The sequence below is a fragment of the Parasteatoda tepidariorum genome, chromosome 9, assembly GCF_982258835.1.
Source record: "Parasteatoda tepidariorum strain Cologne lab strain chromosome 9, Ptep-v5.0, whole genome shotgun sequence".
Taxonomy (NCBI): Eukaryota; Metazoa; Arthropoda; class Arachnida; order Araneae; family Theridiidae; genus Parasteatoda; species Parasteatoda tepidariorum.
The window spans coordinates 49211345-49239331 of record NC_141763.1 but is presented as its reverse complement, the minus strand read 5'-3'; the positions used below and the strand labels follow the sequence as shown (position 1 = coordinate 49239331).

The window sequence follows — 27987 nt, the reverse complement described above, 5'->3', positions numbered from 1 at the left end:
ATGTAAGGTTTGACTATTTTTGTATGCTTTCCTTTATTTGGCTATATTTGTGAAAAATATCTCCATTTTTTATGTTTGCAGAGTCTTCCGAATTCCTTTGTTGTTTGTTTCGCTTATATTTAAAATGAAAGAAGTCGTTATATTGTAAACACTACACATATAATAATACCGGATAGCGAGAGGGATTAAAATTTGCCGTAAGATTTCCATGTTATTACTTTCGATTGATTTTTAAACCTAAGCTTGAAAAAAGACGCTATCAAATATTATTGTGTTTACAATATCAGATCACGCGTTCGTTAAATTTAAATTTTAACGAAACAAACAACATGTACATGTTGGAAGACTCCGCAACCAAAAAAATGACTAACGGTGATATTTTACTCAAGTATAGCCAAATAAGAAATAACACTCAAAGCACACCTTACACTTTATTATTATTTATGTTGTAATATTAATTTTCTTCAATTTTTGTTTTAACCGTCCAACTAGTTCGGATTTATAAATTCCAGGAATCTCTTATGAATGGTAAAATTAAGCGTAAATTTAAACACAAATTAAAGTAATAAAACTTCCTAGAATATTAAGCCTGTAAACACATAGTCTCGTCACTCATCGTTTTTAAGTAAGGATGCTGAAATCAGAGGGATACAACGGATGTTTTCTAAGCTTTTTCCGTTTTTTTTTAGGAAGCTTGTTATTGTTTAGATTTAGTCAACCATCCATCTTCCTTCACGGTGATCGGAGATGCGTGAATCTCATACCAAGGGAATGGTCCTTAAGATTTTGCACTTACGTTTAGGAAAATATGATGCAGTAAGAATGCCTGTTATTAAAAATAATTACTTGATGTAGTTCAGTCTTATAAGTGATTATGAACTGAAAAGATATCAAATTTTATTATTGTATGTTTTGTGTTTGGTTTCTTGACATAAGATATTGTGCAAGAAGATTATTGGAAGAGAATCTCTTTACCTAATTATTAGATTATTTCTAATTTGTTCCATTTACTCATTGCCGTTACTTATACTGTATAATTATATTCAAATTGAATTATTGTTTTAATTGAATCGATGTGTCGAAGTTTCTGCTATGAAGTATAGTGTTATGTACATTTGTAGGGATTGAACTTCGTCGTAATCCGTCGTGTATTGGATTAGAAATTAATACGTTGCGATTTTTGAATTGATAAGGTGCTTCTAACATGATGAATATAAAGACTTTTCAGAGCACATTCTTTGTTCTCATATTTAAATCACTTTTTGTGGTCTTACTCTTTCGATCTGCTTTTTGCGCCCCAGTGAACTCTACTATATCTAATATATCGTATGATGCATTTTTAAAAAATGTTACTAGAGATAATTGCGTTTTCCCTAAGGGGATTGTTCTTCCACTAGAAAACTCACTTGACACTTTTCAATATTTTTCTGAACTCTTAAAAATTTGTAAAGCTCCTGAAGCTATGAAACGTTCTCTGGAGGCTATTACGTTGTGCAATGAAATTTATGATGCTTTAAGAAACATAACCTGCCAATCAAACAAAGATGTTGAATTTCCTGAAATAAAAATTGAATTCTCAGATAATGTTTGTAAGGATATCAATTCTTTGCAACTTGAGCACACACTTGAAGAGAAAGGCCTGCTGCAACATCTTACAGATAAGTTCATTTGTCAAATGATGTGTGAAGATGATTTCTTACCTGCTTGCAGAATGTTATTGTGGAGCTTTCAGCTACTGAAACGAATAGAAGGTGAGTATTTGATCTATTTACCATAAATCAGGGTTGCAAAAAACCTTATTTTAAAAAAGCTTATATTAATATTCATAAAGTTTAATTTTATGAATTGACTTAACATATAGGTAATTAAAGTGTAATTTTGCTAATACAAATAAATTACTGTAAAAGTCTGAAAAAAGTTTCTTCACGATACAAAATGTTATCTGTACTCACATACATCACACATTTGAAACTTATTTTAGCACTGGATTACTTTTTATTTATATCTTAAAAAAATATTTGAGAATTTTTTTTTTGCACAGAAAGCAAATGAAGGGCAATCAAAGGTGTCACGACCCCCCACGCCAAATTGAAAAAAAAAATAAAAATAATATTTTCTTAATAGTTTACAAAAGAAATAAAATATTTTAAAAATTATTTAAATATACACCTAGCATGGTTGTCAAGTTTCTGCCAAGGTGGTTAAAACCACTGATAGAAACCGGTTAAAACCGGCATGGCAAAAACCCTTTTCTGCCGCATTTGTGGCAGAAATTCAGAAAATGACATAAAAGTAAGAACTGAGATTGACATATAATGGATTAATTCATAGAAAAAACAATTAAATGTTAAACAAAGTACAATTTATTTACGAAATTATCACCATTCAAAATCAAGTATTACATTGTTTGTACTCTGCAGTAATATATAACAAAAGACAAGTTTTGAGGCAGTTTCTAAACCTAAACAATTTCTCAATTTGCTATGCACCAGCGAGAAATTTGAGAAGATTCTCTCAAGTCCAGCAGAACTCGCAGGCATTGCCATCCACAAGAGATTAAAACTGTTACTGTTATAATAATTGGATTGTTGCCATGCAAATTATGTCTTGAAAAGAAAAAAAATATTTGAAAATAGCTCTATTCAGTTATGTTAAGAGTTAAATTATAATAATAACTGAATTTCAGAATTTAATATAAATAAACTAAAATCTAGTATTTACATTTATTATTACATTACTTTATTCTTCATTTTATATAAATATTTGACATACTGCACTCTTTATATTTAATATAAGCAAAATAATATATATTTACAAACAATGAATTAAAAAGTTAGTTACATGGAGTTAAAGTTTTCAGTTTACTTAAACAAAATGTCATTAAGCAATTACTAGAACTAATATATAAAGTTTTTTTAGTTTCTGCCACTGGCATGGCAAAAACCAGCTTCTGCCTGCAAAAAGCCAACCCTTACACCTAGGTAGGTCGGAAAAGCGATTTTTTCCCCCTCCATCTAATTATGTTCTTCACTGTTTCAAAAATCATAATAAAAAAGATTAAAACGAAATTCGTCATAGTTTCATTGTAACATTAATAATATTAAAGTGCGCTTCAACAGGTTTAACCAAAGTTAAAAATGCATAACATTTATTATTTAAAGACTTTGAATCAGGGTTGGGTTTTTGCCGTCAAAAACTGGTTTTTGACATGACAGTGGTAAAAACCGTGTTTTTACCGGTAAAAACTGTCAAAAACCTACCGTTTTCTTTAATTTATGGCATATATCGGACAATATATTATTTTCACATAATTGCCTTTATAAATGAATGTTGTAAATGATTGATTTTGAATGAATGTTGAATGATTCCTTTATAAATGAATGTTGTAAATGATAGTTGTAAATGATTGACTATTGATTTTGCAACTATATACATGTATTTTTATAGAAGGATATACATTCATATCGAAATGTTGTAATATACTTATTGAAAATAGTGATACTTTCTTTTATCATTATAGCTTGAATTGCAAAGGATTCAAAATTTTGCACTTCTTAATTGTTAGAAATTAATAAACAAACAAAAAACCTTGGAACTATTAATAAATTCAAGATAAATTCAAGATATTAATAAATTCAAATTTGGCATTTCTTAAATATTAAAAATAAGCTAAACAAAACTTTCAAAACTTGTAACTACTAACAAACTCTAAGCTAAGAATGACTTGACATTCTTCAGTACTGTTATATGGCAAACAAAATGATGCTTGGAAATGTTGAAAATTTAGTTTAGTTTCCTAATATTTTACTTCAAATAGCATGTTTTGATTAATTGTGTTGGGAAAATGCAAGAATCTGTTCTTAAATATCTTTTAACAGCTTTTTTTCTAATTTTATTGCCCAAAAAGGAATTAATTTTAATTATAAGCAGTTAAACTCAAATAAAAATACAGTTTTACCAGAACTATGTGTTTTTGACATTTTTGACAGAGGGTTTTTTGACATGACAGTAAAAACCGTCATGTGTCAGAAACTTGCCAACCCTGCTTTGAATACTTGAATTATTTATGTCTTGTTCTATTGTTCATTATGAAAAAAATAAATGAGAAGACTAGCATTTAAAACCTCAATTTTTTTTTTTTTTTTTAAATTAGTGACTATGACCCTCCCCAGTAAAAATTTCTGGATCCGCCCCTGGTAGTCACCCCTTTGCAGTACCGTCTTTACGCATGGGCATACCCGGGCAGTGCCCGAGGGCCTCATGCACTCAGGGGGCCCTTGAGAATCTTACTTTTTATAAATTGTATTAAAAAAACTAAGACTAAGCAAAATTACCTTATATATATTTTCAAAATAAATATATTATATCGTATAAAGGATCTATTTTGTTTTTCTTTCTACAAATAGTGATTGATTATCTCGCAAACAACAATAATTTGAATAGTTTATCGCCGGGGAAACCTAAAAAGGCAACTGAAATCTATTTTTCTAAGTTACAATGAAATTTTTAAGTGAATTCAGTTTTTTTGGGTTTACTAAAAACAAATTTAAATACATTTAAATCAAAATGTATTTAAATTTGTTCAAATTATTGCATGTGTTAAAAGTGCTTTATTTTATGTATGTGAAGTTTTTTAGTTTGATTTTAAGCAGTATGACATGCTATAACTGTCCGAAACATTTCTTTGCCCAGGGGCCTTGCATGCTATTAAGACGGCCCTGCCCCTTTGTTTAGTGACCTTAATGTTTCCTCCTGAAAAATTAGGTGATTGAAAAAATAGTGGCAAGATAGTGCTAAGTAACACTCAACAAGCTTTAACTGTGTTCAATAAGGGTTTGGAAATTGAATCTTACAAATTTACATTATGAAATAATCAAAGTTCTACCTATACGGTGCTACCTTTTAGAAAAAAGGCATAAGTTTTGAAAAGACACCCTTTCGAAACCATAAAAGTGTATCAAAATGTGTATCATATTATGTAATTACTAAATTTGATCTTCAACAATTTTTAAAGTGCCTTCTTATACTATCTAATGTGTATATTTCGAAAAATAATTTTCACTCATTATCTGAAAAAGAGAATAATTTAATTATTTTTAGTTAATAAAAATAATTAAAGGCATGCTAATAGATAAACTCTGGGCTTAAATTTTTTCAAACAGAAATAAACTAAAATATTTTTTAATTGATTAACAACTTGAAAGATTTTTATGTAATTTAAACTGAAAATTATGTGAAAATAAACACAAAAGGTTGCATTTTTTTTTTAAAAAAAAAGGTTAGTAATTTAAAAAATAATTTTTAAAAAAACATTAAAAATTTTCTTAAAAAGAGAGATACTTATAAATATTTAATGAGTTGGGAATAATCCTAACAATGTAAATATTAGTAATTGTAATCAGAATTAAACCTATGAACACAGATAATTTTACCAGTGTGTAACTTATTTAAACAGTGAATTATTTTATTTAAAAATGGAATATGAATAAAATGGCAGTGTTTGTAAGGGATGGGTGACTTTTAAGAGCAAAGAGGGTGCATTTATAGGGATCAAAGGACAGGCAGTGCAGACCACCCTTCCGAAATAGTTAAACTGATTGATAATTCTTAAAGATGAAGTGTAGTGGTTAGTTACTCATATTAGCAAGGAAATTCCGACATCATATACTGTATATTTAAAAACTTTTTAAAATTTTGTTCAAGATTTGAAATATCCATTGTATGCAAAACTTGTTATAATTAAAAATCATTATTGGTCTAAAATAACCAAAAAGAAAAAAATGCTAAATAAAAATGTTTACTTAGTAATGTAGAATAAAATTTTAATTTTAATAATATTTTAATTTATTTCAAATTATAATTGGGATTTTTTCTTCTTCAGGAATTCCACTTGTACAGACAAGTAATTCCACAAGTACAGAAATTCCACTTGTACAAGTTTTGCTTACAATATCCATTGTATGCAAAACTTGTTATAATTAAAAATCATTATTGGTCTGAAATAACCAAAAAGAAAAAAAATGTTAAATAAAAATGTTTACTTAGTAATGTAGAATAAAATTTTAATTTTCAATTTTAATAATATTTTAATTTATTTCAAATTATAATTGGGATTTTTTCTTCTTCAGGAATTCCACTTGTACAGACGATCCAACGAAACTCACTCAATCAAGAAAACAATGCTGATGGTGGTAAATATAAAGTTTCAGTTTCGTTGATATTGAATTAAAAATATTGCCTTGTTAAATTACATAACTTGCCTTGTTAATTATTTGATTTATTTTTTACAAAACAAGAAAATAAACTTCCTTATTAATATTTTATTTAAAAAATAATTTAAATTTTTTTAAAGTAAATCATTTCACTTGAATGTTATGCAGTGTCTCTCTATTTTTTTGTTACTTTATGCTATATAAAAGTATATAGGGTAGGTTGACTACTAAGCAGTCTTGTTCGTGAAAAATGAAAAATAAATTTTTTAATTTCTTAGTTAATTGTGAAAATGTTGGTTGTGATTGTGCTATATTTTATAAATTTTGTTTGCTTATAAATATATATTATATTAAAATTGCATGTCCTATCTAACTGCAATTTTATAATGCTAATTAAATATTTTAATAGTGAATTAAAAATCAATAGATAATCATTAATAATAGTCAAATAATAACATAAGAGTTTCACAATATAATACTACAGCAATGTCTGTGGATCTGCTTCTGCTAGCAGTGGTTAAATTAAGGTGCTCATCTTAACAAAATTTACAGCTTTGTAAGGATAACCTATGATAAATTTGTATTAAGTAATACACCTCTGATTTAAAATATGAGAATAATTAAAAAATTTGACATTAAAAAGCCTCTTATTGATTACTTATTGATATTTTCTGTTTTTTAATTTTCACTTAAATTAAATTACGTATTTAACAAATCGAATCTATATATATTTCACAGTATTTTTGAGCATTAGAAAAATCAAAGTAAAACATAAATCAATTTGACAATTTATTTTTAACAAAAAAATTTAAATATTATAATAAAATTTAATGTGGTCCAAAATTTTAGAATATTTTATTATATACACTAAAAATCAATGAATGGAAAAAGTTTCTTAATATTTTGAAGCTTTAGCTTTGATCACTGCATACAGATGATCTTGCATAAAATAAGCAAGCTTTTTTGTCCACTTAAGTAAAAAAAAAAAAAAAAATTATGCTCCCCACTAGCTCAGATTTTTTTGTAGGGGTAACTTCTTTCAGTTTTTTCTTTATTACCCCCCTATAAATTAGCAATTAGTTTAAGAGCTGGGGAATTAACTATTCACAGTAGCACTGTAATTTTACATTGCTCCAGCTTGATCTTATTTTGCTTTGATCTACAAGGCAAAAATAAATTTTTTTCGAAAGTAAAATCATCCTAAAACTCCAAGAAGTTGCTCTTACAAACAAATTTGAGCTAATGGTGTTCATGGTGAAGTGGTCTCCTTGAGCTAATGTTCTACTTCGGCTAGTGTAGACAAAAAAGAAGTTTGCTTATTTTATGTAAGATCGTTTAAATGCAGGGATCAAAGCTAAAGGTAATGTTGCAGAATATTATTTTTTTTTTCTCCAATTATAATTGAATCTTAGTACTTATAATGAAATATTCTAATATTTTGGACCACATGAAATTTTATTCTAATGCTTTCTATTTTCCTGAAGTAAATTGTCAAACTAATTAATGCTTTATTTTGATTTTTTTTAATGTTTTAAAATACTGTGGAATATGTAAACTGGATTTGTTAAATTTGTAATTCAATGTTAATTAAGTGAAAAAAAATTTATAAAATAATAAATTTAAATATAAATTTTTTAATTATTCTAATATTTTGAATCAAAGGTGTATTATTTATATGCCTCTTATTTGCAATAAATTGAGCTTTTATATCAATTAATAATAATTTAATTATTTTTTACTATAAAAAATTATTAATTTGTCTGAATTAAAGGATGAAATATATGTACAATGCTAAAAAAATGAGCACCCTGAGTAGCTTTTGATCTAATGACCAGATTTTCAAGTCATAGGATGGTTTGAAGGCCTAAATTTAAGTATCCTGAATAATTAGGGCAAATCTAACTTAAAGTTAAGAAACCAGATACACTCACATACTTTCCCTGAATAAACCTACTTCTTTTTTCAATCTAAAAGATATTTATCTTTTAATTTACTGTGCATAAAAATATGGTTTTTATTTACAGTGCATAAAATAGTCTCAATAGTTTAGACAAGAGAACAGCCAAAAGTTAAGGCTTCTTAATCTTAATTTCATTTTTTGCACAGTTTTCTCTATCTCAAGAACTTTTTAAGTCAATCTAAAAGTATTTACACACGATTTTAAATCAATCTTAAGACAATTTCATAAGGCACAAGTTTTAATAATGATGGATATAATTATTTATCTAAAATTATAATAAAAAATTTATTATTTTTTTAATCATTAGAAGAAACTTTTAAATATATGTTAATATATAAATGCATTTTAAAATTAACTATTTTTAAATGATAAAACTTGAACTAATTCGGTGGTATAGTTCGGAATTATCTTATATTTAAAATTTTATTTTTTGAGAAGTATTGGAACAATTTCTTTCAAATGTTTATTTGGTCATTTAAAATTTCATCCTTTAAGATGATATAAAAATTGATTTACCTTGCAATTCAATTTTTGGATTACTATTTAGTAATTTTTTTGGATTACTATTTAGTAAAATAATAAATATCTGTTAAAAATTATTTTTTACATAGAATTATTTTTGTATTAACAAATTTTATAATTAAAATTGTCTTGCCTTCAAACCATTATTATTAAGTCTTATTAAATCTGGTCAATAGATAAGATTTTCATTCATTCATCATAAGTCATTCAGGTTGTTTACTTCCTTTTATATTTTATATATGTATATAATATTTTATAATTAACACTTGAAGTATTGCCCTTTTAGCTATTCTTAAAAAAATTAATTTTTTATAGCTGGTTTTCAGCTTAAAAGAGATATTTCTGCTTCTATTCTTTATTAAACTTTTGAAGCTAATTTTTGATTAAGTGCCAATTTGTAAAATTTTAAAATGTTTTGTGATTAATTTTTGATATTCTTCTTTTTAAGGAAAAGCAAGTATTGCCAAAACATTAAAGCCTAACAACAAAGATTCTGAAATTGATAAAAAGCAGGAACCATTAAACCCTGATGATGCTCCTGTTGAAGGTACGAGATAAAAATTACCAGTTATATTTGCAAACTATCCACATATAAATGTTTTTTAATGAATGTGTTTTTAAGTACAGAAATATTTTGTTTTAGAAAATTTGGACAATAAAATAGATGGAGATCTACAAATTGTTAATGATGGTAAGGATATAATATTTTTGTATAGTCAATTAATATTTCTTTCTTTTAGCAACTTGTTTTCTTATGTATTTAGTAACGAATTGTTGATGAAAATGGCAGGAGGTTGACTTGTTTAAACCACAGTTTTATTTTTCAATTGTTTATTTTAAAGTTTTTTTTTAAAATTATTTATATTAATAATTTTACTTTGAATAGAATCAAATTAAAAAAATATTAAATTTCCTCATAAAAGTTTTCGATTTTTAAGTTAAAATACTGATAGGAATCTGCATTTCTTTAAATAATTAGAAATACCGTATATTCCGGCGCAAAACGCGCCCCGGCGTATAACACGCATCCGTAATTTCCAATAACTTTCTTTAAATTCTGAGATATACTCTTCGTATAACGCACACGAAAATTTGGATTGTACATGTGCAATATCTCGTCTAGTATCTATAGAAAACTAGAAAGCCTTTTAGTGTGGGACATGTTTTGGTCCCACCTTACAGATAATACAAAAAAGTTTTTGAAAGTATGTAACACTGATATGGCAGTTATTCCGGGCGGATTGACACCATTAGTTCAGCCATTGGACGTCTGCTTAAGCAAACCATTTAAAGCCAATTAAAAAAAAACAGTGGAACATTTGGATGTTGGAGGGCAAGAAAACCTTTACAAAAGGAGGACATATGCGTCATGCAAGTTTGGAAACAGTGTGCGAATGGATATTAAAAGTATGGGATGAAATTAAGCCTGAGATGGTTAGAAAATCATTCAAAAAATGCAGCATTTCAAATAATCTGGACGGATCAGAAGATGACTGTTTATTTGTGGATGAGAGTAACACAGATAATAAAGACGAAACAGATTGTGATGACGTGCCTGAAGAAATAACGGAAGACGAACATAATGAACTATTTACGTAATAACGAAAATCAATAAAGTATATAGGTAAAGGTATGTCATTTCTTTAAAATAAAAGTATTTTTCTATATTTAAATTCTTTTAATCTGTAATTTTTTATATTCGGCGTATACCGCGCACCCGAAAATTCCAATGTTACTTTTTGTATTAAAAGTGCGTGTTATACGCCGGAATATACGGTATATAATTTTGAAGTGTTTACATGTCATAGTTTTCCTACAAAAATATCCATAAAAATAAATTGACGTGAGCACTATGCTCTAAAAATGCCTAAAATAAAAAACAGCATTTTCAAATCCATTTTTTGTTATATTTTAAAAATTAGTTAATAGTGTAATTATTAGTTAGTATTGTAATTATTAGTAATAGTGTAATTATTAGTTAAATAGTGTAACAAATTTATATAGTATTTTTATTTTATCCATTTTTGTAATATTTTCAAGAAATTCTTTTTGTATTAAAAAGCATTTCTGACAAAAAGAATGCAGAATTCATTTATATATTTTTGTTTAATTTAATGCTGCATTATGGTAATAAATATATAGCACACCATATTCTTTTTTAAAAAAAATCCGGTTTAAACGGGGAAAAAACCATTTTGGGTTTTTTTTTTTTAAAAAAAAACATCTCATAAAAATAAAATAGTTTTAAAGCTCATTTGTTTCAACTCTAAAAGTACATCATTGAAAGCATAGTCTTTAGTGCACTCTGACATGAGGCTGTAGATATCTTTCCGAAATCATTGAAAAGAGCTCTCTAAATAAGAGGTTTCACGCAAAGATTTTGAATTTATTTTAATCTACTTGTTAATAATTTTTGTTTTGATATTTTTTTGTGTATCCTTAATTAACTTATTCCACATTTGATGCGTATTGTTGCCCGGTCACTGGGAGAGGTTTTGATGGTCTCTCTGGAAGGTTTTCTTCAACACAAAGTTTATGGAAAAAATTCCTTACCTCTCAAAAGTGGTCGTAAATAGAGGAGGAGGTCGTTAAATGCAGGTGGTTTTCCCTGTAGGTTTGGAGAAAAAAAATCTTTCCTGGAAAAAAAAATCTATTCTTTCATAGTATAGCAGACTTCAGCTGTTAAAAATGTGTGCATTTAAAAATTAAACACAATACACGCGATTTACTATGTATGGTTTCCTTTAACATATTATTTTTAATATAAACTTCTTAAAATTATCTGGATTATATTAGTTATTTTTATTTCTTTAAACATGCACACAGCAGATTTTAATCTTATTTATTTGTTTTTAGATAATGTTAAAAATGATCTTGATGACCAGAGTTTGAAAAGTAGTAAAGATAAGCAAACTAATAATGAGGAAAATGAAATACCTGAAGAACCAACAATGGAAGAAAAGAAAGGCAATGTTTTAAGTCTAGGACAAGACCAAGGCATAAAATTAGATGAACAAAAAGAGCCTGCCCAAAAGGAAAATGAAACTCCTAAAGCAAAAGAAGAAGCAGTAGGAACAAAAATAGAGAACCCTGCAAAAAATATCGATAATCAGCTTGTCAATGAGAATGACATTGATGCAGGACCACCAAAGAATTCAGAATTACCTCATTCTAAAACAACAGTTGTTAAGAATAACCCAGCAGTACTAGTTCCTGAAGACAGTAACAAAACCGAGCCAAAGAAAGATATCACCACTGCTCAAAATAATTTGCTTCCAGAATCTCCTAAAGAAAATCTAATGAAGGTTATGCCAGTGGATACCACAATTAATAGCAACATTACTTTGAATACTCCTAAACCAGTTGCTCCAGTAATAAATGATGAATTAAACAAAAATCAAGTTGTTGTTTCTCCATCCACTCCATCTAAAGTATCAGTTGGAGCCAATGAAGCTAAAATTTCAATAAAGCCTGAAATTCCTCTTTCAAAAGATGATGACAAATTAATTCCAACTATCGGCAAAGAAGATGCTTTTTCAGTTACCACTGTTGCTGATTTGGAAAAGATGGAAGATGGAAATGGTATACCAGAACCAGCAGATAAAGATCCAGATCTTTACAGTAAGTATATATTTAATTATTTTAATTCATCGTATTTTTACTCGAAGATATATATTCTACTTTCTGAATCATTAAGATTATGAGGCAGACATTTGAAAGAATAAATAAAATTAATTCCTTGATTTAAATTCATGAGAATTTGTAGTTTTTCCATTCAATAAGCGATTTTAAAACTATCATATCTGCATCATGAATAATTAAACATTAAATTTTTTTGCATCATTAAAGTTATAATTCAGACATTTAGTTATTGAAGCAATGAGCTCTTTTAAATAAAGCCATGAAGTTTTTGGTGCTTTTCTGTTTAATCAGATTAAAAATATAGTTTAAGGGCTCTATAGGATTTTTCCTAAAATATGTTGAATTTCTTGACGAAAAAAAAAAAACTAGGTATGTTATGACCTGTTTTATTTTGTGCAATTTGACACCAGCTATAAGATGATACTAAAAAAACTTCTTAAGTTACAGTAAAAATACTGAAACCTACTCACTGAAAACAGAAAAAGGCACACATGTTTTTTGAATTTGAATCATCTGCAAACTCAAGTATTTTGTGTAAAGTTATTAGTTCAAAGTTTTATCTTTAAATCTTTTTTTCTCAATTCAATTTCTCATCTTGCATGCAAGATTTCTAGACTTCTAATGAACCTATTAAGTTAAAATTTGGTAATTGGTATGAGTGTAGCAAGTTGCTTAAATTCATGCTAGCACTTCAAAATTACTAAATACAGGGTAATTATAATTAAAGTTACGATTTCAAAAATGGTTAATTTTAAAACTACTTGACAGACTACTTGGCCTGATATTTTAGCAGAACAATCGTGCTCATCGGCATGTTCAGCATTCAGCCGATTCTCCATGAACTACTGATTCCAGCATCATTGTTTGTCCATAGCCACATCTTCCAGTGGATTCCATCCTTTATCTGGTTTCACGTCAAATTAACCAATCTCTTCTGATTTAGCAATCATTTTTCGCAGACCGTTTCTGGGTATTGGACCCGATTTTATGGATTTGTATGTCCAAAACTTTCTAATAGTCATGATGAAAGCAAATTCAGGCAAAGAGCTGGTGCTCTGCAATTTTATAGCTGAGTTATATGCAGTTCTCCAGACAATGTGAACTCTGACTGCGCCATCTATTGGGATATTTTGGAGCTATTTTTTCCTTCGCCAAACAAAATTTCTTTCTCTCATGATTGTTCTGCTAAAATATCTGATCATTCTGATGAGTAGTTTTAAAATTATCGATTTTTGAAATCATAACTTTAATTATTATCATCCTGTGTGTGTTTATGTCTCTATTATAAATAGACAGACAGATTGATTTTGTCAACAAAAAAAAATTTTTTTTTTAAATTTAGAAAATACATTTTATATTTCTATTTTTTTGAGCTTGCATAGTTTTAAAAAAAGTATAATTAAAATTGTTTCAAGTTGTAAACGTGACAACGTCTTATGAGCATGTTATCGTGCTTATAAGACATCATCGTGTCTTTATTTTTCTTCAAATTTTATCACCATGGAGAATTAAATTATATAAAATTTCTTTGAATTGTTCTAAAAAATTTGTTTAAATTGTCTGTGCTTATGTTAAATGTCTGTAACTTATATTAAATTCCAGTAAAAAAATCAGAATCTTAAGTTAAATTTTAGATAAGTTAAAGTAAGTATAAGTGGTTTAATTGTTTAGATTTGTGTGTGTTAGATTACTGGTTATAAGTTTAGATTTGTGAGGGGAAAAAATGTGCATTGATGCTTTCTTGATAAAATTAAAACCATCTAGCATCTAGACTCCTTAATGTTTTAAATCTGTTGTAAGATGAAAGTTTGGAAGAGGATATCTTTTTAGCATATCTGTAAATCTGTTAATTGCAGGGTGCGTAGCGTTTGTAAAAAATACTTAAAGGTGCTTTTTTGGGGATTTCGTTTTTAAAAGCTTTTAAAGGTGCTTTTTTCAGCTGGCGTTTTTAAAAAGTGCTTTTTTTCGAATAATTTTTTCTCTCCCTTCAGCGATATCTGGTGGATCGCATGCATTTCACGAAAAATGGAGAGTTTGCTACGTAATCATTCATGCGGACTTCATGTCGTACCCACGTTATGACTTGCGCATGCGCGCATACTTGAAACCGAAACCAGAGTGCTCCAATTCAGATAGAGAATGTCAGATCCATATGAAATCTTTTTCTTTTTCATTTTGTTCTTGTTTATTTAATTTACTTCTAATACTTTTTTTGACGTAGGGGGTAAGGGTACTTTTGTTCTGAGTTCAGGGTCAAGTTGAATTCACTCGGTGATGTGGGAAAGTACTGATTGTTTTTGGGGGGTTTTTTTAACGCTAAAACTGTTTATAAAAAGTTTTTGCTTTTCAATAATATCATTGATTGAATATGAATTTTTTGAGTGCTTGAAAATTTTTGTAAAGTTTTTAAAAAGTGCTTATTTTTGATTCAAAGATTTGGCTACGCACCCTGAATTGTAATTTTAGATTTGATTAAGATAATTAGAAATTTGATGTTTGTATTTTTATATACTTTTGCTATTTGAGTGGAAAAAGTTAAAAAATGTTCTGTAGGATCAGGTGTGGGAAAGTATGTATGAAATAAAGCTTTTTTAAAAGAAGGCTATAAAATCAAATTATTAAATTTATACCAAAAATTTTGATGCATTTTATGTACATTGAATTCATATAGATTAAGTATCAAGCATAACTTATCAATTTTATTTGATTGTTTTCTTACAGTAATACATTCAAAACAATTTATTTAAAAAGTTGTGATAGTTTTTTTTTTGTTTATTTGAAATATAAATGACACTGTAAAGGCAGAAACTTGCGTGAAAACGCATATATATCTTTCAATCTGCTAAGTTTTGCTATTTTGGTAATTTTTTTGATTGTATGATATGTCTGTTATATTGTTATTTCACCCTATCATTGTTCTTTTTTAGAAATAAAATTTATAAGAAATTTTTTTAGTGCTAAAATTACTATGTAGAGCTATAATTAAAGAAGTAAATTATTTTTTAGCTATTTCATTATTAAATATAGAGCATTAAGCTAACATCGAAGTAAAAAAAATATTCCTATTATATAACATTTCATAATAAAAAGAAGTTTGAAATTTATTCTTCAATTTCTATGTTCTGTTCCTTAGATGTCTCAGTTTGAACTAAAATTAATAGTTTTTGCCAGTTTTTTATGATGTTGGAAGAAAGTTCACCAGCAGCTTAAACTAACTCATGATTAGGACTGCGCGATATTAGAAATTATACATCGTGATATATCGTCAGTTTTGCATCGCAATATAGCAATGTATCGCGATATAGTATTTTTGAATTTCATTTACTTTAAGGCACAGAAAGTCAGATTTCTATCAAGACTTCATACGCATATTGATTTAAATCAATTTATAAATTTGAAAATATATATGTTTTGCTGAAGAAAGATATTAAATAAATTGACTAAGATGTGCAAATCTTACTTAAAATATTTATTTAAAAAATGTGTGTAGATACAGAATGAAATATTTGCACTTCTTTATCGTTTATAAGGTATAAGCAGTCTTAATTTAAGTTAACCCCTAAAACACCCTTAATGAAAAAAAATATTGTTATTAAACAAAAGCTGATTTTAAAATTTCAAAATATATTTTAACTAAAATAAAAGTTAGATTGACTAAAAGCCGAAGTTTAAAATTAAAAATGTTCGAATTTTAAACTAAAAAGTAAACATAAGATTTGTAATAATTTCTTAAAATTTTCGTTCTCTGAAAGATTTCTCAGTTTAAAAATAAAAAGGGAATTTTATAAAGATATCTAGCTGAAATTATTGAAAGAAAATTTAAAAAATTAAAAAAAAAGTTTGTTAAGAAATTCATTATATATTTAAAACAAAGTGTTAAAAATATTTATTTTTTTAAAAAAAAGAAACTTTTTTTAACAAATCAATATTTGCTTGTACTATTATGCGTAATCAATTACAGAATTATTAAGTTCGATCGTAATGTTCAAATTCCTAATGAAGAAGTAAACACAAGTTTTGTTATATTTTCTAAAAATGATCACGCAAATAACAAAAGATTTCTTAGTTTAAAAATAAAAAAATAAATAAAAGTGAAATTTATCAATATATTTACCTAACAGCATAGGAACAAAATTTAAAAAATAAGTTCGTTAAAAAATTATTTGTATGCTTAAAACAAAGAGCTAAATAAATTTTAGAAAAAAAAATGCTTCTTAAACACTATTTTTATTATTATTTCATATAAATAATTAAATTAAATTAAATAATGACCGAATTATGAACGAAAAACAAAGTAAGGCAAAGTTTCTTAGTTAAATTCTTAAAAATAAAAACAAAAGAATTGTGATATTCGGTAATATATTTAGCTAATTAACTAATAATATAAAACGAAAATTAAAAAAAAATAATGATTTTACTCTCTAATAAAACGAAGTAGTAATTGATAAAAAAAAAAAAAAAAAAGAAATGAATAAAATTCGCAAACTTTTCAAATTCTTTTGAACAAATAAAGTTTATTGACTTATGTCCAAAAAATAAGTTTTGTTTTAACTTTATTTCTAAAAATAAAAACAACTCAAGATTTATAAATTTAAAATCAGTAATAGAAGCCCATTAAATTATTAGAAGTTTTATCCGAAAGGATTTTAATAAATTAAAAGAAAGTAAAAAAATAACCTAACAAATTTATTTACTTTGTAATTTAATTCCTTATGGATGCCTTAAATTAGATTTCCGATAATTTTCACATTTAAAAATATAAAAAAAGTTTTGTCAGAAAATAAATAAAAAACTTACCTAATTAATGAAGAAACTTTTCTTTATAAATTCTTTTCAATAATAGATTGCGTTCAGAACAAGGTTACGACGGCGATCACGCAGTTAATCCCATTGAAAATAATCTACAAAAAACGATTTCAAATCGCGAAGGTGCCAAAACGAACATGTGATATAACGATATAAGGTCTCATAAGTGATTCTGATTCTACCATCAGTCAAGGCCGTCTTAACATAACGAAACAATATCGTCTTCCACAGCGCGAGTTGGCATCGGAACGTAAGAGAAAGTCCTTGCGTGTATCGCTATATCGTTATATCGTCTTCTTCACTCGACGGCTTAAATCAGATTTCTGATGCATCGCTTGGAATGAAAGTTGCTGTATCGGTTTGCCGATATAGGCGTTAAATCGACATGTCGCGATATATCGATTTATAGCCCAGTCCTACTCATGATATAAGTTGATCATAAACAGATAGTTTGTAAACATTAAACTTTTAACATTATTTTAAGAAATTAAAATAACTGTAGTCCTTCAATATTTTATGTAAATAAGCATTGTGAAATCTATTTTTATAATTTAACTCTTATGAGAAGTGGGTTTCTTCAAGACAAAATACCAATCTTTTATTAGGGCTTGGCAATAAAATGCTTTGTTGATAGGTTATTTGACTGTGATAGATTTATATATTTTTTTACAAAAATTAAATAAAATGCAAATTTTAAACTTTTTATCATTTTACTCCTACTTGGAATTTCAGTTATTGAAACAAGTATATTTTCAAAAGCATGCTTTGTTAGACTTAGTGTCATTAAAAGGAAAAAAAGAAAATAGGTATGTAAAAAGATAGTTTAAATGTTAAGATTTGATTTAATTATTGTTTCTATTTTTAATCATTATTCTTACTTCTATGAGTTTTCCATTATTATGCAGCTCATTAAATCAGACATGTGATTCTTCTGCTAATTCACGAGATTCACAAACTTCCATGAATAAATAATTTATATTGTGATGAAATTTTCTCTGAGTTCTGCTAATCTAAAATTTAGATTATTGCATAACTTATGCAAAAACTCCTTTATGCCACATTTATTTCACCATTATAAGCAACCTTATTTTTTTCTTCCCAAGTTACTATTTACACAGGATAGGGACCCCCCCCCCCAGATTTATTAGTGAAAAACGCTATTTCGGATAAACATCGACAACACAAGACTGAAAAAAAACCTTAATAACTTGAGCTAGAATTAATGAACAACTGAGGCAAACACAAAAAAATAAAATTGATAATTAAAAAAGTAATTCTGAAATGGTAGGTATTTATAAGATCATATGCTAGAAAAATTGTGTTTTTTTCTTATTATTTATTCTTATTTATTAGGTATTATTTATAGCTTATAGTTTAATGAGTAACAATTTTGTCTCAAGTTCAGATTTCTAACTATACCAGTGTAAATCCATGTTTCGATCTATTTTTATTAAGTTTATGCAGTTGATTTTCTCTTGGTTTTTAAAATTCCAATATCATTAGGACTTGAAAATTTTCAATCGCTCATTTAAGAAATCACTTTTTGGTGAGCTGGATTTGTGTCGACGATGTCATCGTAAGTTCGTACGGTGTTTTGATTGTTTTATTGGCTATTATTGCCACGAATTTTCTCAATGTTCTTTTTCTTAACTCCCTATATTTTTTATACATTATTAAAATGACACTCAAAATTCAATCCGTGCATTTATTAGTCACTTTCTGAGTGGACAATACCACTTTTTTCACAGTTATTGCAGCTGATATCTGTGGTTTTTTTAATACCTATATTTTCATACCATATTATTAAGAAATGAAAAATTTGAATCTCACATATAAGTAAATACTTTTTAATGCTATCGATTAGCCCCAAAACTGTATATCACTTCAATTATTGTTGTCATTTCAAGTCATTGTTATTGATTTTCACATGAATTTTTTAAAATTCCGATATTTTGTTGCAGGAAATTCAAATTGTATTTACTATTTCTAATTGTACTTTATTTTTTCAAAAAAATTTTGGCAGCTATCAATATTGATTTTTGCTCATTTTTTTAAAATCTTGATAATTTTTATAAAATATTTATAGCAACATGACACTCAATAGGTACATTTAATTAACCCCTTTTTGGCTCATCCAATTCGTGTGGTTTCGTCGTAAATATATGCTGTTTTCTCATCAGTCTTTTTCTAGCTGTGGATTTCATGATTTTTAAAATCCTTCTTTTTGTTTTATTCTTTGATGCCATGACGGAGGTGTACAAAAAAGGATGAATATGTAATTTTTTTCAATATATGTATATCTATATATAATACTCTTGTATGTGTTGATAAGAAAAAAATTGGTTAATTTTTTTTTCTCCCTTTAAATTTTATGAATGTTACTTTTGTGTTTAAGTGAAGAAAAAAAAAAGGAATCTAATAATAATATTTACACATTAAGGATAAAAATTTCGGGCAATTTTTTCTTCCAGCAGCCACATTCCTGCTGATTAAAAAATTATGAGTCTAGCTCTTTTCAAATGAAGCAACCTAGACACTAAAACAAATATTTTCTGAATATTTAAAATAAATTATCCATGTAGTAGTTGCATACATGCTTTTGTGGAGTTTAAAACTAAAATAAAAAATATCGAAACAATCTTATGAAAAAAAAATTATTTTATTATTTTTTGCATTTATGATTTGCTATTTTTGCAATTTTTTAATAAATTTTTTAAAAAGAAAAAATTTATTTATTTTATCAGATGATATGGAAAGTGAGGGAGAATACTCCAAACTAGAATATGGTATGTTATTGCATGCTTTTTTTTGTTTATTTCCTTGAAGCATGCTTTAACTTCCTTCTTTGAATTTAAATTATGTAATAATTAGTTTTATTTATGTTTATTTTATATTTATTTACGTTTTTTATTTTCTAACTAGAATCACAAATTAATATTTATTGTGAAAAAAATTCTGAGATTTAATATTTATAATTATTTTCTGTAGCTTTTTAAGAAGATAGTCAGATTTTACATTCATAATAATGTGAATTCTTGATATAATTTATAGTATAAATAACTGCCTTTAAAAAGACATTATGATTCTTAATCATTTGCATGCAGTGCAGCCAGTCTGGCAATAATAATTCAACAAATGTTAGAAACCTCTAGAAATGTAAAACTAATTGCTTTTAAACATTTAGCAACCTCTATTCTTTAACCAATATAGAGCTAAAATATGTCGTTTTCTCTTAGAATCTTCTGTCTAAGGTCTCACTTGCTAATGTCCTGCTTGACCTAAATTTTTAATAAAAATTTGATTTTCCAAAAAGTGTTAAGAGAATGCAACCATTCATTGCAAATTTTCTTTCTTAAGTGATTTAAAATATTCAAAAAGTTAAGTTCAGGTTGACTTAGAGCAAACCATGTTTTAAATGCTGACATTGTTTTTTAAAAAAGTACCAAATTGCAAAAAAAAGAAAAAATTTATAGCAGGACAACTCAGCATTGCAGAGTGGGAACATAATCCTACAATAACTTGTTTGGACTTGTTGAAAAATTATCAGCATATGAAACTTCATTGCTCACTCTAGGTTTACCTTAACCTTTTAAAATACCAATGATTTGAAACAGAATTTGCCACAAAACGTTTCTCCCGCAGTATAGTGTCCTCTTAATAGCATTATAGCATGCTACAAATTAGGTAGAGGGATTTTTTAAGGAGTAGTTTTTACTCAAAATTCAAATTTAAATATTCAAATTAAGATTAATTTTAGAGTTGCTTTACTTCACTTTTTGACTTTCATCAAGCAAATGACTAAATGTTATTTCTACAATGTAATCCAGTGGTTAGTGTAAGCAAACATAAAGATTTAACCCCCAACAGATTCTGTGCTGAGTTGGTGACTCGTTTAATATTGACTGCTAGCTAGGCTAGCGCTAATTGTCACAACCATGGTGCTAATCAGACAAATGTGTTGCTATGTGTCGGGTTGCTTTGTTTACTTTTTCTCTCAGTTCTCGCTGAACAGAGTATAGTACAATGTTCACAATAATATAGCTATCAACTCTACTGTTACTTGTAGAATATTGTATTTTTACACTTTTTGATGGTCTTGAATTTATCAAAAGTTCCTCTAATTTTTGCACATTTTAAAAAAATTCCTAAAATTGGAAAGTTCTCAAATTCCTATCAAAATTGATTTTTTTTTATTCACCTTTTTTTACTTAATAATTTAACTAAGTAATTGCATCTAGAATAAGAGAACTTGAAATAACTATAATAGAAAGTAAATTTGAAAAATAAATGTTATTTTTAATAGTAATTAGCTAAATCTTAATTTTTTTTTCATACCTGAAATTCTTTCTCTGTTTAAAATAATTAAAATCATTTATGCTGTACTTGAATTAAAAATATATTAAACAATAAAAAAACACTATAATTTATTTCATTTGGTCAATTTGGAATTGTAAAATATTTGGTCTTTCAATTTGTCGTTAATAGTGAAATATACTTTTTGTATTTAATTTTTCCTTAATTGATAATAAGAAACTCCTTAGATTTCCTGATCAAAATAAAAGCGGATAAATATGTGCAACTCTTTAAAAAGAAATGAGTGACTCGTTAAATCATTCTAGGCAAAAAAAAATTTTTTTTTTTTAAATTTTAAGATTTTATTGAAGGAAAAAAAATTAACAATACCTACTGGATTCATTATGTTTGATGAATCTGATATATCTTCATTTAAATTCATTATCAAATCTCTTTAAATGACTGTACTTTTTGTAATTCTTGAATACAACCAATAATGTAATCTCAATAATGTAAAATCACATTACATCAATAATCTAGATAAGGATATTGTTAAAGAGGAGTATATTAGAAATTATATATAGGGGCTATACATTTAAGATGTTAAAAGATCACATTTTGGTTGCTTTAATATGGTTAAAACTGTAAAAAAAAATAAAAAAAGAAAGAATATATATAATATATTTTCTTTATTATTAAAATGAAAGGAGGCATGAACAGGAAGTGAGTGACAATTAAACCACTCTAAATTTAAAAATTAAGATTTGTATTAAAGTAACTAATTTCATTGCTTATCTGAACTTGTTAATGTGCTTTTTTTAGTGCTTTAATGTGAGGCTTTATGAATTGAATATAAGTGTCAAGATTGTAACAACTGTAATTATGAGTAAACTAAATTGTTGAATCTTAGAAGACAAAGTGCTGCTGTGGGTGGCCAAGTGTCTTGATCAATTAGGAATCTATTAAAAAGAATGAACCAATTAGGACCAGTTAAAAAAAGGGTATGGGTGCAAAAATCATCAGTACTTCTAATTAATCACTTACTAGTTGGTAAAAATGGGGGGGGGGTGCTCTTTCTTAAAATATTTTTATGAAAAAAATTACATTGAGATGTTTTTTAAATTACTTTACATTGGAAGACATTATATACAAATATACCTAGAGCATAAAATACAGTACAGAACCCGTTATCCGGAAATCAGAAAACCGGAAAACCAAAAAACCGGAACGAAATTCGATAAATTTTCCCGCAATTTTTAAAAAAAAATTTTTTTTCCTCATAGGATTTTAGGATTTTTCTTTCTTTTTTGAAAGATGTTTACCTTACCATCATTTCAGAAATAATCATTAGTGTATTACCTCATCGTTTTTTCTTATTTTTAAGATTATTTCCAAATAAATATTTTTTTTTAGTTGGGTTTAACACTAAAAAAACGGCTTTTTGTAGCGATTCAGAAAACCGGAAAAATCAGTTATCCGGAATAGCGATAGTCCCGATCGTTCCGGATAATCGGTTCTCTACTGTACTACTATGTAACAGATCTATTGCATTTTAAAATAATGTTATTCAGAGGAAGTTTTGGTTTTAATTTTCATGTTCTAACTTTATGCCATATACTAATTTAGAGAATTTCATGTTACTTATTTCAATTCTTACCCAAATGTGTCTACATTCCTAGCTGATAAAGAATTACATAAACTTATTTGTTATTTTTATTCTTTGCTAAATACTTAATGAAATAAAACTTTGTTCAAACTGTATAAATCGGAATGTCGAAAATTCGTATGTAAATTCAATTGATAACTCTTGTCGTTTTCTCATGGTGTTTTATTTCTGATTATTCGTTCTTGTAAATCTTATAAAATTTTTTAAAACCCTCACTCTCTAATAAATTCTTTTCCTTGCTAAATACTTAATGAAATAAAACTTTGTTCAAACTGTATAAATCGGAATGTCGAAAATTCGTATGTAAATTCAATTGATAACTCTTGTCATTTTCTCATGGTGTTTTATTTCTGATTATTCGTTCTTGTAAATCTTATAAAATTTTTTAAAACCCTCACTCTCTAATAAATTCTATAGATGAAGATGGATTTTATGATTCTTCAAAAAATAAAAAGCAAGACGAGCCTGATGGTGGAAAGATATCGAAGCCTGCTGTAGCCGAGAATGAACCACCACCCAAATATGATGATTTCCCTTCAAGAAACTTCGTCCGAGGATCTGGGGATATTCTTTCAACTTTTCCTGAACAGGAAGATAGTCATTTCTTCTTTTATTTCCTCTCATTAGTACTGATTCTTATGGCTGGGTATCTTTTATTCCACAATAAGCAAAAGGTAGGAATAAAAATCTGTAGGAATAATACTCATATACTCTATCTTAAGAACTTCACTTTCTAGTCGTCTGGAGCACTGTTGGTGACTGTTCAGGTAGGAGTGTTGGATAAATACCTGAGACAAGTTTTGACTCAGGTTGGGGAGCGTAGTATAAAAAAAAAAAAAACCCTCTCTAAAATATGTTCTTTATTGTTTCCATAACAGCAGACAACGCCAGACCTTGTGGCGGAAAAGTTCTTTAGATAGACTTATGAGGAATTGTATATTTTGTTCAATGATTTTATATTGCATAACTAATTATTGAAATGGTTTGTGTACATTCCTATAGTGAAAAATTAGATTTTAAAATAGTTCTGTAAATTTATTTGAGCATATTATGAAAATTATTATAGTTGAAAGGCTTGAGTTTATAACATGGTATGTGTATTTTTAGTCGCCCGGTGGCTGAGTGGTAGCGCTTCGCGCTCCTGTCTCACAGGTCCTGGGTTCAATCCTCGGGCCAGGCAAGGTTGACTCAGCCTTGACTAAACACTGGGGGTTCCGCGTTTAGCTGACCACCTAACCGGAACATCTGCTCCTGCACCCCAGAGCCCAAGGTCAAGATAACTGAGATGGGCACAGTAGGCCTTGGCCCTCTATGGGCTGTCGCACCACTGAGTTAGAGTTAGTTAGAGAGGTGTATTTTTTTAAAAAAAATTTCCCTTCTATTTTAGTAAATTTTTGACTGTGGGACTTAGGCTATTCAAAAATAGAAAATAAACACTGTCTTGTGCAATAAATAGTGTGAGGAGAAAATCCCGAACTAGTTGACTTTTTAAATGATATTTGGCTCTTATTAATAATTTGTGAATCCAATATTTTTGCTTTTTATATATTATAGGTTTCAATATCTCCCTTTAACATATTTTACTTCTGCTATTTTTGAAGTTAGAGTTATATGACATATCTGAGTTAACCTGTCACAAAAATTGCTACATAATATGCAAAAGGTTGGCCACCACTATAGTTTTTTCTCCTGACTTGAACTGCAAATGTATTTTTATGATAATCAAATTTAGACAAATATTCATATAAATCATGATAGAAAAAATGTTTTTACTTTTTTAGAAATAAGAAGACCAGGATCTACTAAGACTGTTTTTCATGTATTTGTAAAAAAAAAAAAAAAAAAAACTATATAAGGCAGGGTGCATAGGGTTTTTAAAAAGTGCTTAAAGGTGCTTGTTTTCTATTTTCGTTTTTTAAAAGCCCATAAAGGTGCTTTTTTCGTTAAGTGTTTTTAAAACGTGCTTACCTAATTTTCCCTTTTTTGAAATGAGATTTTTCCTTTACTATGTTTATTTTCGCTTCGAATTATGCAAAAAGACAGTTCTCATTGTTCTATTCAATGTTTTCACAATTAATTCAATCCTAATCTATTTTGACGTATTGTCAGCCCGTAGCGTATGAAAACGCCATTCGTTTTACATGATTCAAAATTTCATGATTTTTGACAAGTGTCAAAAGTTTTTTTTTTGTTGACATGACTGTTAAAACAGGATAAAACCGTTAATTGTCAAAACATATTTTTTGAGAGCTTATTTTTTGTTGAATTACTTGGCTAGGCACTCAGTAAGGATAGCAAGAGTGGTTACATTTTAATTAGAGCTCTGTAAATGATAATTCAAGTTTCAATTTTTTCCTGATTATTACAAGCGGAATTTTATATTAATACCAAAAGAACATAGTGGACAATCTAAATTTTTATCACTCTCTGAAATAAACAACTGAATTAACACAAAACTGAAAAGAAAATAATAAATTTAGTAACAATTTTAAAAACTTTTTTTAATAGACTAAAAATGAGAGAATAATTATATTTTTATCACATCCTAAACAAGGTACATTACTTTTAACATCTATCATTACTGCAAATCCTTTGCACATCTATCAAATGTGATGTTCCTATGTTATTCCTCTTAGATCCAACAAAAATAAAATTAGTCTGTACTTCATTATTCCTATTTTGTTAATGTGGCTTAGTTTTTGCATACCACCCCTAGGTCACTGTTGTCTGCCCACTGGCGGTTTATGTGCAGATCTGTCAGTGGGTTAAATGTCTTAAAATATTAAATATTATGAAACATTTTTGTAATGCTCTAAAAATACTTAACCTTATAGGCATGGTTTAAACCATGGTTTTCCCCCCGAAAAAATGGGTTTTTTTTTTTGCCAACCTTGCTTATAAGCTACTTAAAAGGTTAACTTACTGTGTTTCGTTTATTATTTTAACACTGGATTCATTCAACATCATCTTTTTCAGATCATTGCATTGATTGTTGAAGGTCGGCATGAAAGGAGACGCAGGTCACATGGACTTGGATACAAAAAGCTTGAAACCAAATAACTCAGATTTTCACTCCATTCGTTTATTTAACTTTTTGTATATAAAAAATACTGTTGTGTGTTCTTCCTTGTTTTGAATAGTTGAATGGATATTGATGTTAGCACAAAAGGATGTAGTTCAAACTATTATTTATTAACTGTTACAGAATTAAGATAAATTGGTTCTATTGTGTAATGATTTTTGTCAATAAAATTGTTACTGAATGTAAATAAATGAAATTCTCATTATTAAAGTAAAAAATAATTTTTATGTCCACAAGGTGCAGAGTTTTTCAAAAATGCTTATTTTTAATTTTTAAAAGCCCTTAATGAAGTGAGGGGCTTTCAATATTTTGAATCTTTTGTTATTTAGATTTCTCATTCCAAAAAACTTTAATTCATCTATCTCTTAATGATTTGATTTTAAAAAAAAATTAATTAAAAAATTCAATTATACTTCTGACAAAAATTTTTAGTTTCAATACTCATTGTATTTACATTTCAAAATTATTTGATTTTTTTTTAATCATTTAATTAAAGAAATATTAAACAAGTAACAAATTTTAATAAAAATTTATTAGAGGCCATTCAGTAATTTACATATGTGAATTTATTAAAGTTTTCTTAATTCTTTACCTATCTTTATAAATTAGTTGTGTTCAATAATATTAATCTTGTTAATGTTTTTTTGAACATGCTTTTATAAATAACTTTTTAAATTTAAAAAATACTCGATAATCTCTTTTTAAAAATGGTTAAAATAACTATAATTTTGAATTAATTTTTTTACATAATTAAATAAATTTTTAATTTAAAAAAGAAATAGAATGAGCCACTCAGTATTGAATATATTTAAAATTGTGCATAAAATTTTTGTTATTGTAGCTAATATAATCAAGAAAAAGAGTTCTTGATCAGAAACTAGTTATTTCATCATGATTATATGAAGTCTTAAAATTTTTATTTTTGCAATAATATTTTATTTCAAACCAAATATAAAAAAAATTATACCATTACAGCAATGATTTATTAATTTTGTTAGAAATCTGAATTGTAGCAAAATCCTCACTTAGTCATATTTTATTAAATTTTAAAACATAGTGTTCCTTAAAAAAGAAAATTTTCTAAAGCAAATTACAAATTTCTGCGCTTTCAAAATTACTTTATACATTATCAATTTGAAATGCTATACGAGGCACGTCATTCTTGAATTTTTTTTATTATCAAGGGGAAAAATTGCAAAAAAGAAAACCTTTTTGCTTCGCTTCCCAAATCTAAATACAATGTTGTACCTAAAATACAATGTAAAAAACAATGTTGACACCTAATTAAAATGGGGAAATTTGATTTATTTTTCCCTCACTAAATTCTACAATTATCAATATAACTAAAAATTTTTTAGTATTTTCTGAAAGATAATTCAGCTTTATACATTTGTCTGTTTTTAAATTTTTTTTTTTGCTTCTGCATAATGCTTCAAAATTCTCTTAAAACAATTGTTTTAAGAGAATTTTCCATCATTAGCCCAATTAGTTTTCATAAGCTATTATAAGTATATTCTAAAAATCTGGAAGCAGAGAAATATTCTGTCTTACGTTAACTTACTTAAAATTGAACTGGCTAAATTTTTTACGAGTTTCAGAAAAAATCGATAAAGGTTTTAAAAATTATCTACTGATATTTCTTATAATTTAATAATGTGACTTATATTCCACCTTTTGAAACATGCCGAATGAAACTCTATCATTTAAAAAAATAAATTAAAAGTCAAAAACAAAAGTAAAATAGATATTTAACAAGACTTTGTAAAATATGGATTGAATGGGCAAATGTGTAACTTAAATATTT

The 27987-nt window shown here is 27.1% G+C and overlaps 1 protein-coding gene across 2 annotated transcripts; it reads left to right on the top strand.

The window, feature by feature from the left end:
• Positions 1-713: 713 nt before the first annotated feature.
• LOC107447141 (uncharacterized) lies at positions 714-26374 on the top strand. Of its 2 annotated transcripts, XM_016061979.5 has the most exons (8): positions 714-1751; positions 6129-6191; positions 9143-9241; positions 9338-9385; positions 11551-12315; positions 19887-19928; positions 23519-23775; positions 26078-26374. In XM_016061979.5, exons 1-8 carry the CDS (start codon positions 1205-1207, stop codon positions 26159-26161), a joined length of 1905 nt encoding a protein of 634 aa, XP_015917465.2. In that variant the 5' UTR covers positions 714-1204; the 3' UTR covers positions 26162-26374. The 2 variants fall into 2 exon arrangements, with proteins under 2 accessions (XP_015917465.2, XP_042906871.1); XM_043050937.3 differs by lacking the exon at positions 19887-19928.
• The last annotated feature ends 1613 nt before the right edge of the window (positions 26375-27987 follow it).